This window comes from Lissotriton helveticus, chromosome 12 (assembly GCF_964261635.1).
Source record: "Lissotriton helveticus chromosome 12, aLisHel1.1, whole genome shotgun sequence".
Taxonomy (NCBI): Eukaryota; Metazoa; Chordata; class Amphibia; order Caudata; family Salamandridae; genus Lissotriton; species Lissotriton helveticus.
The window spans coordinates 725,049,793-725,064,231 of NC_136073.1; the positions used below are offsets into that span (position 1 = coordinate 725,049,793).

A 14,439-nucleotide genomic window follows, 5' to 3' on the forward strand; every position below is an offset into this window, starting at 1 on the left:
ATTGCATGACAGTACATCGCGTTTTTAGAAACTACCGTTACAACGCATTCCATTACATCGCATTATACCTTTACAACACATACCATTACAATGCATGCCATTACATTGCATGTAAGGTAAGTATTGGATAGTATAGGGGTACAAATTACTGTTCTAACTCCAGGGGGGTGCAACAGTAGGGTAAGTGTTGGATAGTGTAGGGGTAAAAATGACTATTCTAACTCCAGGGGGTCCAACAGTAGGGTAAGTGTTGGATACTGTAGGGGTAAAAATGACTATTCTAACTCTAGGGGTCTAACAGTAGGGTAAGTGTTGGATAGTGTAGGGGTAACAATTACTATTCTGACTCCAGGGGGTCCAACAGTAGGGTAAGTGATGGATAGTGTAGGGGTAACAATTACTATTCTAACTCCAGGGGGTGCAACAGTAGCGTAAGTTTTGGATAGTGTAGGGGTACTGTGCGTTGTAATGGTAAGCGCTGTAATGCCTGCGCTGTAGTGACATGCGATGTAGTGTCATGCGATGTAGTGTCATGCGTTGCAATGCCTGCGATGTAGTGACATGCGTTGTAAAGAATGTTGCGATGTAATGACTGCGTTGTAAGTGTAGTGCGATGTAATGGTTCAGTTGTAAAGGATGTTTCCCAATTTAAAGCCCTAAAATAAAGGATCAAAAGCAAAATGAAACATAAACGGTCACAGGTTATCAAAGGCCAGAGCAAGAAGTTGCTAATCTCTGTTACTAAGCAATGCACATTCTTCAAGCCAGGCATTGCTCATACCAACTGTCTTGGATGGAGATGGCATACATCCAAAGTGGTAAAGATCCCCGGCTTCACACACACCAAAAACATACTCAAAAACAGCATATAAATCACATTCTTACTGCAACCAGATAGCAAACTCAATCTTGTTAACCCCTTCCGCGCTAATGACAAAGCCAGCTCGTCATGGGCGTTACCTGCGCTACGCGGATGACGAGCTGGCTTTGTCATAAACAAGCCATTTTTGAAATTCCAGCGCACAGCGGGAATTCGCGGTAGCGTGGAAGCGGTTAAAGAATACTTAAGACCAGGGTGTCAAAGCACCTGAAGTCACAGCAACCATTGTGAGGCCATACTAATGGCAGAACATCCATTATTCAAGTCTCTATAACATTAAACACTAACTACCAAAACTGGTGTGGAACAATAAAATCACCCCCGCCCAAAACACCCCTAAATTGCCTCTCAACACAGTACAGATGCGGCTGTACCAACACCCTGTCTTCCTTCATCACAGATATTCTTTGTGATCGATTGATTGATTTGAGAAACTATCAAACCCCTTCAAATAATAGGTTGATGTTTTAGAGGGCCATCCTACAGCGAGGTATAATAATTGTGCAGAATAACTCAAAAGCCACCTTTGCGTTTCCTAATGGGGCCTGTAGCACTAGGTCCCCTCTCTCCCTACATTTTGGGGGCAACCCTATCTTGCTAGAAGATGCTGTGAGCTTCTCGTAACTGTTAAACTCAATGTCTCTGAACTAGATCGCTGCTCCAGACCGAGTTATTCCATTCTAGAACTCTCGCCTTGTATTAACGCTTAAGGCCAGATGCATGTAGGAACCTTTGTGCGATTCTCTAATTGTGAATCCTTTCAATTTGTAATTAGGGAATCGCAAAATGGCATGCATAAAAGTGGGTTGAACACTTTCTGCGATTCCTAAGGGGTCGCAAATTACCTACCTCATGAATATTAATGAGGTTGGTTGCACTTTGCGACAGCCTAGAATTCACAAAAATCATGGGGATGGAGGCTTGCTGGGGTCAGCAGACCACCATGTCCGTGATTGCTTTTAAATAAAGCAAACTTTTATTTTTAATACAGCCTGGTTTCCTACAAAGGTAAACAGGCTGCATTTAAAAAAGAAAAATGAAAAGTTTTCTTTTCTTTTTTTAAGAGCATGCATTGGTCCGTGAGACTACTGCTTGCGCTGAAAAAACGATTTCGCTGCCATTCCCAGAGGGGAAGGGGTCTCTTGGGGACCCCTTCCCATTTGCGAATGGGTTACCACCTACTTGAAGGAGGTGGTAAAATGTGAATGTTTTGCAACTGCATTCACGGTCACAAAACATTCATACATACCATTAGGATTTGCTATTTGGAAGGGACACCCTAAACATGCCCATCCCAAATAGCGACTCACAAACCCATTTTGCGATTCAGTAACAGGTCACCAAATTGCAAAATAGGTTTTGATACATGTGAAAAGCATTTTTTGCGTGCACAAATAGGAAGATTCTGCCCGTTTGCTAACATAACAATGCTTGTTACATGTGCCCCATTGATCTTTCATTGACACATAATTTATGAAATGGAAGTTTCTTGTGCAGTGGTTAAACATAGCAAGGGTCCCATTCATTCTAAACGTGTGGAATTAACTGGGATTCCAGACTGACCTGAGAATCCCCTCAGTAATGGGAAAAGGAGAGGGCTCTGTGACATCCCACAATGACAGGCCCCATTGAGATCTCTGGCACTGGTTTGGTTATGGGCTAGAAGTCTGGATATCACAGAACACAGTCTATAACAAATGCAAACCATATTTCACATTTGCGAGCTTGATTAGAAGTTTGCACGATCTGGTCCTTTAGCCCAAGGTATGGTTACTGGGGATGCCTATGGATGGTATATTCAAGGTGCATTGTTTAGAGTATTGACATTTAACAAAAGTTGTTTTTGGGACTGTCAAAGAAGTGGCTCTTGAGTATGTTCACAGTCTGAATTGAGGTCTTGGGGAAGTCAAATTGTCTCCATCTGGAATGAAAAAATAACAACTTGTGAACAACATAAAAGTGTGATTACAGAATTGTAGAGTTTGGGATACCCATGTAAAAATCTTGGCAATCCCTATTTATGTCGATATTTTATTTCTTAGAGCTCATGTGTTAGAGCTGCTCAAGTATTTAGAATCTTGGGGGTCCGCATACTGACAATTAGAAGAACAATTACAAAACATTTAACTTTTTTCCTTTCAGCCAAACTAACTATGTAGCTATAGTTTGAAGATGCTACCATTTAAAAATTGGGAGTACCTGGAGAAGCTGAATGATGTGAAATGTATGGAGCCAAAACATACATACATATCAGCCTGCATATTAAAGACACTAGAGACCTTTGTTGTACACTGAATAAAATAACAATTTGAATAATGTTTGAGTAGTACAAATACTTTCTACAAAATATTCCTACACTTCAATAAGTGGCTGTGAGCATATTATAAGTTAACCATATTGAAGCCACCGGCTAAAGTGAATGCAGGGCAAAGTCTGAGAAGATCACTCAGATAAGAATATGCACCCTAATAGGTCAAGCTGGGGATTTTAATTGCTTTCCAACTGAAGATACTGAGAAAGTGGGCTCTGAGATGTCAAATAAAGGATCCGTGTTTTAGGATGCCAAGAACAGAGTCTTGGCATGGGCATAGACTTGGTATCTGGAACATCCATGAAGTGGGTAGTCAATCCACAACGTTCATGTATTATTGATTCCATTCAAACTTATTATTATAGCATTTGTAGAGCGCTCTATAACCCTACGTGCATCCTGGCGCTTAGGTACATAGCTAAGAGCTCTGTGGGGACAGGAACATGGACAAGATGCTGAACAGAGTAGGTTTATTTATTGTGGTGGGTTTTAGGAGGATTTTTTGGAAAAAGCCAGGTTTTCACCTTTTTCCGAAAGGTCAGAAGATCATTAGTTTTTCTGATATCGGTGGGAAGATTATTCCATAAGTGAGCTGCAGCTATACTGAAGGCTCGTCCTCCACAGGTGACTTTCTTGATCCTAGGAATGCTGATGAAGTTCAAAGATGAGGATCGGAGAGACCGGGTGGGCTCGTACCACTTGAGTTTATTCTGGAGTGGTCGAGGACCTAGCCCATGAACTGCCTGAAAACAATACATAGGGATTTAAAGCAAATCCTTTGGTGTATGGGCAGCCAATGTAGGTCAGCCAGGGCAAGAGTGGTAGAAGATCTTCGCTCACGGGAAAGTGCCAGTTTGGCTGCAGCCGCCTGGACACTTTGGAGTCTGGAGATAAGATATGCAGGGGATTCCAGCAAGAGAGCATTGCAGTAATCCAGGCGGCTGAGGATAGTGATCCTGACTATGTCGGCTCTGGTCTGTGGGGGCAGGAGAGGTAGCAGCCTTCGGAGTCCTCTTAATAAGGCAAAACAGCAGCTAACCTGCTTGTTGACGTTAGTCTCTAGGCTTAGTTTGTTATTAATAGTGACTCCAAGATTTTTTACTGAGCTCACTGGGGTGGGTGAGTCCCCTAACGACTGGGGCCAGAAATCTGATGGTAAACTTTTGGGGATTTTTCCTACTGTGCAATGCAGTATTTCGGTTTTCTCACTGTTGAATTTTAGTGAGTTCTGATTGAGCCAGAGAGACATTTCCAGCATACAAGTGTGGAAAGTTTCCATTGAGCTTGCTCGAACTCCGTCACGCGAGATTATCAGCTGAGTATCATCTGCGTAGTTTGTCCAGGAACGTGGACAAGATGCTGAACAGAGTAGGTTTATTTATTGTGGTGGGTTTTAGGAGGATTTTTTGGAAAAAGCCAGGTTTTCACCTTTTTCCGAAAGGTCAGAAGATCATTAGTTTTTCTGATATCGGTGGGAAGATTATTCCATAAGTGAGCTGCAGCTATAGTGAAGGCTCGTCCTCCACAGGTGGCTTTCTTGATCCTAGGAATGCTGATGAAGTTCAAAGATGAGGATCGGAGAGACCGGGTGGGCTCGTACCACTTGAGTTTATTCTGGAGTGGTCGAGGACCTAGCCCATGAACTGCCCTGAAAACAATACATAGGGATTTAAAGCAAACCCTTTGGTGTATGGGCAGCCAATGTAGGTCAGCCAGGGCAAGAGTGGTAGAAGATCTTTGCTCACGGGAAAGTGCCAGTTTGGCTGCAGCCGTCTGGACACTTTGGAGTCTGGAGATAAGATATGCAGGGGATTCTAGCAAGAGACCATTGCAGTAATCCAGGCGGCTGAGGATAGTGCTCCTGACTATGTCGGCTCTGGTCTGTGGGGGCAGGAGAGGTAGCAGCCTTCGGAGTCCTCTTAATAAGGCAAAACAGCAGCTAACCTGCTTGTTGACGTTAGTCTCTAGGCTTAGTTTGTTATTAATAGTGACTCCAAGATTTTTTACTGAGCTCACTGGGGTGGGTGAGTCCCCTAACGACTGGGGCCAGAAATCTGATGGTAAACTTTTGGGGATTTTTCCTACTGTGCAATGCAGTATTTCGGTTTTCTCACTGTTGAATTTTAGTGAGTTCTGATTGAGCCAGAGAGACATTTCCAGCATACAAGTGTGGAAAGTTTCCATTGAGCTTGCTCGAACTCCGTCACGCGAGATTATCAGCTGAGTATCATCTGCGTAGTTTGTCACGCAGATGCCGTGGCTTTTGATGATCCGCATCAGGGGTTGCATATAAATATTAAAAAGTATGGGACTGATAGCAGACCCCTGTGGGACCCCGTGCGGGACTTTGATGAACTCTGATTGAAAGGGAGGGATGGCTACTGCCTGCCACCTGTCCGTCAAGTAAGAGCGGAACCAGTCGAGCACGACACCTCCAACTCCGATGTTCCTTAATCTTTCTATCAGAATGCCGTGGTTCACCGTATCGAACGCGGCGGACAGGTCAAGCAGAATCAGAGTTGCTGACTCTCCCCTGTCCGCCCTCATTCTTAGGTCATCCATGACTGTCAGCAAAGCTGACTCCGTTCCATGAACTGGTCTGAAGCCAAACTGCTCCTCTTCCAGGATGTTGTTGGTTTCTAGGAAGAGGGCTAGAGATCTGCTGACCCATCTCTCTATGATCTTTATTGGATATGGTAAGAGGGATATGGGTCGGTAGTTCTTTTGGCAATTTGGGTCCAGATTTGGTTTTTTTAATAGCGGTGTGACGATCGCCAGTTTCCAGTCTTTGGGCACGGAGCCTGTACACAGAGATTGATTACATAGTTGATGCAGGGCTGGAAGAATATCATCCTCGAATTTCTTGGCTATTCTATGGGGAAGAGGGTCTAGAGGAGAGCTTGAGGACGTGTTGAGGGCTGTTGTAAGGAATTCCTGTTCCGAGGGAATCATGAAGTTTTCCAGGGTAGCATTTGAAAAGGGGTATGTATCAAGTTCCACCTTCTCGTCTTTGTTCGCTTGAATGCTGTTGTCTTGCATTAAGGAGATGGGATTATTATTCATTCCCTCTACAATTTTGCTGATTTTGTCTTGGAAGAACACTGCTAGGCCGTCGCAGAGTTCTTGTGAGGGCTTGATTTGGCTATCAGCACAAGCGGGGTGGGCGAGCTCTTTGATGAGCCTAAATGTATCCCGGGATTTATTAGAGCTTTTGAGGATTACCTCAGCAAAATAGTTGGATTTGGCTATGATTATTTCCTTTTTATATTGTGAAATAGTGAGCCTCCATCGTACTTTCTCCTGGTCTGAGTAGTTTTTCCTCCAGAGCTTCTCCGCCTTTTTACAGGTATTTTTTAGTTCTTTCAGTATATCCGAGTACCAGGGGGTGGAGGGTTTTCCCCTTTTTATGATTGTTTTCAGCGGGATGACAGCGTCGAGTTTTTTTGTAATCTCGTGGCAAAAGGAAAGATAATTTGTAGTGACATCATTCTCTATCTTGAACGAGGCCTCAACCTGGCGTAGATCGAGCTTTCCCTCCTCTTTCCTCTTCATCAGGTTCTTCCAGTTACGGCCTAAGAAGGTTTTGACGTGGGATCTCATGGATCCTGTATGGGACGGGATGTGGGATTTGAACCTGAGAAGGTAGTGATCTGACCAGCCTACTGGAAGGGAAGTGTCTAGGGTCAGTAGGTCTTCTGCCGCAAAAATAAGATCTAGCGTGTTTCCTAGTATGTGTGTAGGAGTGTTTATCCACTGTTTCAGCCCTAGATTGTGGCAGGATTGGGTAATATTGTGCAAGGCTGCACGTAGTTGGTCATTGTCCCATATATTAAACTCGCCCAATATCAGCAGCCTGTTGTGGGAGATTGACATATTGTTTATGACCGTGATTAATTCCTGCTGTTGTGAGGCATTAAAATACCCCGGAGACCTATAACATACAAGGGCCGTGAGGCAGTGTTCAGAATCATGTTTTATGGAAATCCCGAGGATTTCAACGCAGGAGACGGTATCAACGTCCAGGGTAGTGATGTTTAGTTGTTCCCTAAAAATGATCCCCAGGCCTCCTCCTCGACCTGAATGTCTGGGTTTCTGAATGATCTTGAACCCGTCTGGGCATGCTAGGCCTAGCTCTGATTAATTTCAGTATGGGTGAAACATGGATTCTGGGTAAAAGGTTTTGGATGTATAAATAAAAAATGGTGTCTGGTGTTGCCCAAGAGGTGTTTATTGAAGATACCCAGGGAGTGGTTGTGTCTATGCAAAAGAAGCAATATTTTCACAGTTCTTAGTTATTTGTCAGTCCACTGTCAAGGATTCTAAAGAGACACAAATGTGAGTGCACAAGAACTGTTCTTGTAATGTCCAAAGAGTAGGTATGACAGTTCCCATAGTAGTGATGTTTTCTTACGCACAAAGAGTGGTTGTTAGGATTGCATCAATAAATGGTATTTAGGATCCCCAAAGGATGGCTATATTGTTAGTGCCCAATGAGAGGTTATGAATATGCCCCCTGATTATGTGTGAGAGTATGAAGAGTAAATGATATGTAAGGGGATGCCAAAAGATGGGTATTATTTAAGAGAAGTAGCTTACAAGTTAAATATTTGAGATGAGCAAAGAATATTGGTCAGGGATGCCCAGTGTTTGGTACTGGGGACAACAAAGAGTGGACACTGTGGATTGCCAACAAGTGGGTACATGCAATAATTAAGGAGTCAAGCTTGATTGTGGCCTAAGCCTGGATATAGACAGGTGCTAAATGAGTTGGGGTCGGAAATGACCAGGTGTACTGTTGGAGTATACCCAATTTGCTGTATGGGGATGCCCGAGATTGGATTGTAAGATGCCCAAGGCGTTAGTATTAGAGGTGCAAAATAATTGATAGGGGTGCCATAGACCAAAGAGAATGTGTTACAATGTTTCGAAGAGTGAGTTTTGCAAATGCTGCAAGGGTGAGTTTTGAGGAACCCAAATAGAGGGTATCTAGTGGATGCTCAATGGGGGTACTCTGGATGTAAATATATTTAATATTAGCAATGACCAAAGAGAGCATGCCCCTGGGTTGTGTATGGGAGCTAGAAAAGTGGGCATCGGACATACCAATGGAGCGGGTAGGTTTTAGGATGTGCTGTTGTGGTATAAATTGTGCTATTCAGGTATTCTCCACCCAAGGTTTTCGCTTAGTGCTTAAGTCAGTGTTCTGGCTGGACTCCGCCTACTGTTACCTGGTCTGATGTATCCAATATTTTCTTTTTATTACAGTTCAAGCTTGAAAGGCCTGGACGAGGAGGAGCTGGATCATGTGATGAGGCGGGATAGAGACCCGCGCCGATTCCCCATTATCCGCAGCAACGATGAGCTGGAGTCTTTGTTCTCACTCCAGGAGGAGGACATGGAAGGGAATCAGGTAAGAATGGAGCCACAACGTGTCTGCTTAGTTGCAAAGCCATCATGCAAAGAGGTGCCATCGGAAGTAACGTATAAGGTTGAACATTTAAATCCATTCCAAACTAGTATGCTGTGATTTATTCTTTCTTTATTCTATTTAGCTGAGAAAAGTACAGTTGATACACATTTCACTCTGGTGCATTAGCCGAAGAGCTTTTTCAAAGCTTCAACGAGTTCTTTCAGCATGGCTTTGGGAAATCACAGTTTGTGTGATCTGAAAGTCATGTCATACTTTTACCAGTAAATGCATCATCGTATTCTTGGTCACCTCTATATTTAGTTTATTTCTTGGTGCGTCCAGTGTTTCTAGTTCACATATGAGCCGCATGTTTCTCTCCCAATAATCCAATTTAAAAAAAAGGCACTCGTTTGGATTGGATTTTAATTAATTCACCTCTTATGTTATTTTTATTGGTATTTTAAGATTTTGAAATTCGCCAATCTGGACTGCAGCACCACATCCAGAGGGACTTAAAATAACACGTAGAACCTAGACAAAAAAGCCTAACTTCAGACTCGGGTGTGGTGCCATCCTTTCCAGTCAGCACCTTTCTTTAGATTGAGAAGATATCAGAAACATGATTTTTGATTGTTACACTGGCTTATTCTGCGCATAATTTCTCTCTATGGAGATGTCCTCTATGTCACACATGACGATGTATGCCCAGCAATGACTATTGTGAGCGGAGCATATGGGAAAACATTCAGGTTGCTGTGATATCCTTTACTGCCTGCATGGCATGTAAGGTAACTTGTGGTTCTTTATTGTTCTCTTCATTGTTTTGTGGCCAGATGGGCCAACATGTAATGTGAGACCTGAGCCGTATTGAATAAAAACAAGTTTTAAAAAAACATGCTCCCACTAGTCACTCTGATACATAGCTATGAAAATAAAGTTTGTCGTACACTGACAAAAAAGAGATGTCAGAAAGACGCATTATTCTCTCGCCTTCACTTTTCCTTTCATTCACCTTATTGAACTAACATTTGTCACTTTGTATTGATTCAATATACTTTCTCCCTTGTGCCTCACATTAACGACTGCGTATCAGGTCCTATACAACTGTCTCTTGCAATAGTGTTGAGACCTGGAGGGATTTTCTGACTCCAGTCGTAATATTGGGCATGCCTGGTGCATTGTTTGAACTTGAGACCTATGGCACAGTTACTTTTTTCTAGATGTTTTAACCCAACCTCCCTCTTCAGCCCTTTAAATGCATAATCTAATTCATGCAGTGGTGGTCTGAACCAGAACTCGTTCAGGCTTGTGTTGTGGTGGTGGACTTAGTTTGATGTTGTTGTGGAGGAGTCCCGCGTGGCTTGGTGGGTGAGCACCACTACACAATGGCCCTTATCTGCTACAATCCCAGTAGGGATACATTGCTTTTCCTTGGAGGACACAACACAACGTTATCACCAGCCTTGTACATCAACTCTAAGTTCCTGATGACAAATCAATCAATCAATCAATCATAACACTTGTATAGCGCGCTACTCACCCGGGCGGGTCTCAAGGCGCTTGGGGGAAGGGGTCCGCTACTGCTCGAACAGCCAGGTCTTGAGTTGTCTCCTGAAGGCGAGGTGGTCCTGGGTCAGCCGAAGTTGGATGGGGAGGTAGTTCCATGTCTTGGCCGCCAGGTAGGAGAAGGATCTGCCTCCGGCGGTGGCTCTTCGGATGCGTGGTACGGCGGCGAGGGCGAGGCTAGTGGATCGTAGCTGGCGGGTGGGCGTGTAGAAGGTCAGTCGGTCGTTGAGGTACTTGGGGCCCAGGTCGTGGAGAGACTTGTGTGCGTGGGTGAGGAGCCTGAACGTGATCCTCTTGTTGGCGGGGAGCCAGTGCAGGTCCCTCAGGTGGCCGGAGATGTGGCTGCGTCGGTAGATGTCCAGGATGAGTCGGGCGGAGGCGTTCTGGATGCGTTGGAGTCTCCTCTGTAGCTTGGCTGTGGTTCCGGCGTAGAGGGTGTTTCCGTAGTCCAGTCGGCTGGTGACGAGTGCCTGGGTGACCGTCTTCCTGGTTTCGGTCGGGATCCATCGGAAGATCTTGCGGAGCATGCGTAGGGTGTTGAAGCACGATGAGGAGACGGCGTTGACTTGTCTGGTCATCGGGAGGGAAGAGTCCAGGATGAAGGATGTGTCATTGCCATTAGTCCAGAACAGAGAATGCCGTTAAATGGAATTACCCACAATGAAAATTCATTACAAAGTACAGTTCCAGTAAACCATTACAACAAAAAATGTTTAACCATTGGAATTAATTATTTATTTTCATAGTAAGAAATGAAAGATTTGCAGTAAAAATCGGTGCATGTTTTCTAATAGCGTCAAGTTTACTTGCATTATAAAAGTGAGGGTTAGGCTCCAGACAGAGTGAAGGGTATGGTTAGGTTTAGAGGCTTGGAAAAGTGTTTCAAAGGGGATTCGTTTTGGAAAAGGGGTTAAGTAAGTATTAGGATTTGCGTGATGTACATGGTTAGGTCAAAGAGTTAGGATTATTGGCTAAGAAAGGAATTGCAATTCATGGTGGGTTACAGAGATGTTGTCACAAATTGGGTTATTAGTTGTGCAGGATGTGAGTTCTGCACAAGTAATAGGTCTGCAATTGTTTCCTTTCTGATAACAAAGCATTCATTTGTAGCACTTGACTCTCTAAGGGTAGTGAAGCAGAGCATTCCAAGGCCTACTCAGGGGTGTTGGTGTAGGCTAGTAATCAACATTCACTGGCACCCAGTAATCATTAGCAATAAACGATTGTCCGGTCAGTGCTTTGTCTTTGAAAACGGAAAGGCACATTTATAACACACACACACAACTAAATGCTACACATTAATTTACAAATATGTACCTCAGGGTGATGGAATTGCCTTTAGTAACATTCTGAAATCACATTTGACCTCTAGTGGGTCATGACCCCCAAATGTACAGTAACTCCCCACCTATCCCAGGTAGAACATCACAATAAGACTCCCTCACTTCTCTGTTCCACCACCCCTCCAAAGCACTGGCAAAAAAGTAATCTCTTACGACTGGAAATCAAGCGAAGCCCAAATCTTCTCTTTTTTTAAACTAGTGCTGTCAGCGCTCCGTGCAGGGTAAAGATGTGGCAGATAGACATGTACCAGTTTCTGTATTGGTTAAGACAGGTACAATCTTGCAGAGATTGCCATACCACTGATGTGCCACCACTCAACCTTGCCCAACACATCCCTGTTTGTGAACAGTTGAAACACTGAGTACCACCCTAGAAAGGCATGATGCATTGTTTAATTTTGAATGGTTAATCTCTTTGGTAAACAAATTAATCCTTTATGGTAACCATTTTGCTGTGTGTGAAATATTCCAGTCGAAAATCATCCTGCTCTCTGGTGCATTACAGTGTTTTTTTCGGTTTTGACTTCCTCAATGTCAGCCTAGAGTTTCATCTACGTGCCATTGAGGTATGGAGACCTTGGCCACAGGTGGTTCTTCTGAATATCTTTTTCCATCCGTGGGCCATGTTTGCTGTTTTCCTGTCACGACGAGTTTGTGTTACCGATAGTGCCCCTGCCCGATAAGCTGTGCTGCACCTGATAGGATATCCCTTCGCCCATTCATGGACCGTTCTGCCTTTGCCAGCTTCAGACATTCAGGGTACCTGAATGTTTATGTATTTGAATCTGTTTGGGATTCTAGCTTTGCTTTTATTCCATCTCATCACCTCATCAGTGCATGCATCCGTTGTACGGTCAGGAGGTTAGAACACCGTAAAGACACATTGCACATAAAAAAGCGGCATTCTGGGGCTAGGACGTTCAAGGCTGTAAGCGAGATTTTACAGTAGAACTCCTACACCTTAGTAGTAATTGAGGACAACTGCTTCCTGGTATGTCTCAAAGAAGGTTGTCTAGACAAGCACTGGCGTTGCCAATAGGTCTCGCAGTAGGAAAGTTGGAGCTATTACAATTGCAAATAACAATGCCTTTTATTTTTGTTTTCATTTTAAAAACATAAAGGGCTTTGTCATTTACAAAACCAATAGCTCCAACTTTCCTACTGCGAGACCTATTGTGCACTGCACAGTGTGGGTGAAAGTGGCACTGCGTGGGTGTGAATGGCGTTGCGTGGACGAGTGGCGTTGCGTGGACGAGTGGCGTTGCGTGGACGAGTGGCGTTGCGTGGACGAGTGGCGTTGCGTGGACGATTGGCGTTGCATGTGTGAGTGGCGTTGCATGTGTGAGTGGCGTTGCGTGTGTGTGTGGTGTTGCGTGTGTGAGTGGCGTTGCGTGTGTGAGTGGCGTTGCGTGTGTGAGTGGCGTTGCGTGGGTGAGTGGCGTTGCGTGGGTGAGTGGCGTTGCGTGGGTGAGTGGCGTTGCGTGGGTGAGTGGCGTTGGGTGAGTGGCGTTGCGTGAGTGAGTTGCATGAGTGAGTTGCGTTGCGTGTGTGAGTGGTGTTGCTTTGAGTGAGTGGCGTTGCGTGTGTGAGTGGCGTTGCGTGGATGAGTGGCGTTGCGTGGATGAGTGCCGTTGCGTGTGTGAGTGGTGTTGCGTGTGTGAGTGGTGTTGCTTGGGTGAGTGTGGCGTTGCATGGGTGAGTGTGGCATTGCGTGGGTGAGTGTGGCATTGCGTGGGTGATAGTGGGCTTGCGTGGGTGTGAGTGGCGTCGCGTGTCTGAAAGTGGTGCTGTGTGGGTGAAAGTGGCACTGCGTGGGTGTGAGTGGCTTTGCGTGAGTGAGTGAGTGAGTGAGTGGCGTTGCGTGGGTGAGTGGCGTTGCGTGGGTGAGTGGCGTTGCGTGGGTGAGTGGCGTTGCGTAGGTGAGTGGCGTTGCATGTGTGAGTGGCGTTGCGTGGATGAGTGGCGTTGCGTGGATGAGTGGCGTTGCGTGGATGAGTGGCGTTGCGTGGATGAGTGGCGTTGCGTGGATGAGTGGCGTTGCGTGGATGAGTGGCGTTGCGTGAGTGAGTTGCGTTGCGTGTGTGAGTGGCGTTGCGTGGGTGAGTGGCATTGCGTGGGTGAGTGGTGTTGCGTGGGTGAGTGGTGTTGCGTGTGTGTGGTGTTGCGTGTGTGTGGTGTTGCGTGTGTGTGCATCAGCTAAGCCAACCAAACGTAAATATTCTGCGTGCAGTGGAGCGCGAAGGGCAGCACGAAGAGCAGCACGAGTCTCTAATGTAAAATAAATACACTGTGAGTAGTGAAGCGTGAAGGAGACCTCGAGCCTTCAAACTGAAAGGGAAAAGGCGCGAGGATCAAAAAGCGACGAATATCTCATGCTGGAAACACATTATATGAAATGCTACTGCTGCTAATTAAATATAAATAAAAAGTGTTTAGGGAGTCACGGCTGCCGAGAGTAACAAGGCAGTGCTGGGAGGGGGGCTGCGCACCAACTGAAGTGCTCTGGTTGCACGGCCTGCGGCCGTGTGAAGTGATAAGACTTTGAAGTATGTCACGGCGCCTGAGGGGAGAGCAGAGAGAAGAGAAGGCGACATGCTGTGACGGAGGTGTGAGAGGTCTGGCAGGGAACAGATGGCCTGGCCGTAAAGCAGGGGGCGGGGCAGCGCTGGGGAAGCCTGTGGGAGGATGATTGATGCATTTGATGTGGAGAGGGAGGAGAACCTTTTGCGAGCCTTGTGCTGGAGAAATGCTGCCTGGTGCACCTTTTGTTAAGTAGAGTCTAAAAAAGCATTTTAAATGCACTAAAGATTTATCAAGTCCCACTCTTAAAAGGCGGAGTGCTTCTACGGGCTGGGGAGGGGGAGGAGAAATGAAAGGAAAGGCTGTGTTTGCGGGGAGAGAGAGGAGAGGTGCTGGTGTGGGAGGAGTG

The 14,439-nt window shown here is 45.3% G+C and overlaps 1 protein-coding gene across 5 annotated transcripts in view; it reads left to right on the forward strand.

Annotated features, from left to right (window-relative positions):
• The window catches only part of ARHGEF2 (Rho/Rac guanine nucleotide exchange factor 2), an 876,584-nt gene that overhangs the window by 453,397 nt on the left and 408,748 nt on the right, over positions 1 to 14,439 (forward strand). For all 5 annotated transcript variants that reach the window (XM_078668338.1, XM_078668336.1, XM_078668334.1 and 2 more), the window contains exon 3: positions 8,457 to 8,601. In XM_078668338.1, the coding sequence (XP_078524464.1) occupies positions 8,457 to 8,601 (145 nt within the window). The remainder of the gene's footprint in view (positions 1 to 8,456; positions 8,602 to 14,439) is intronic.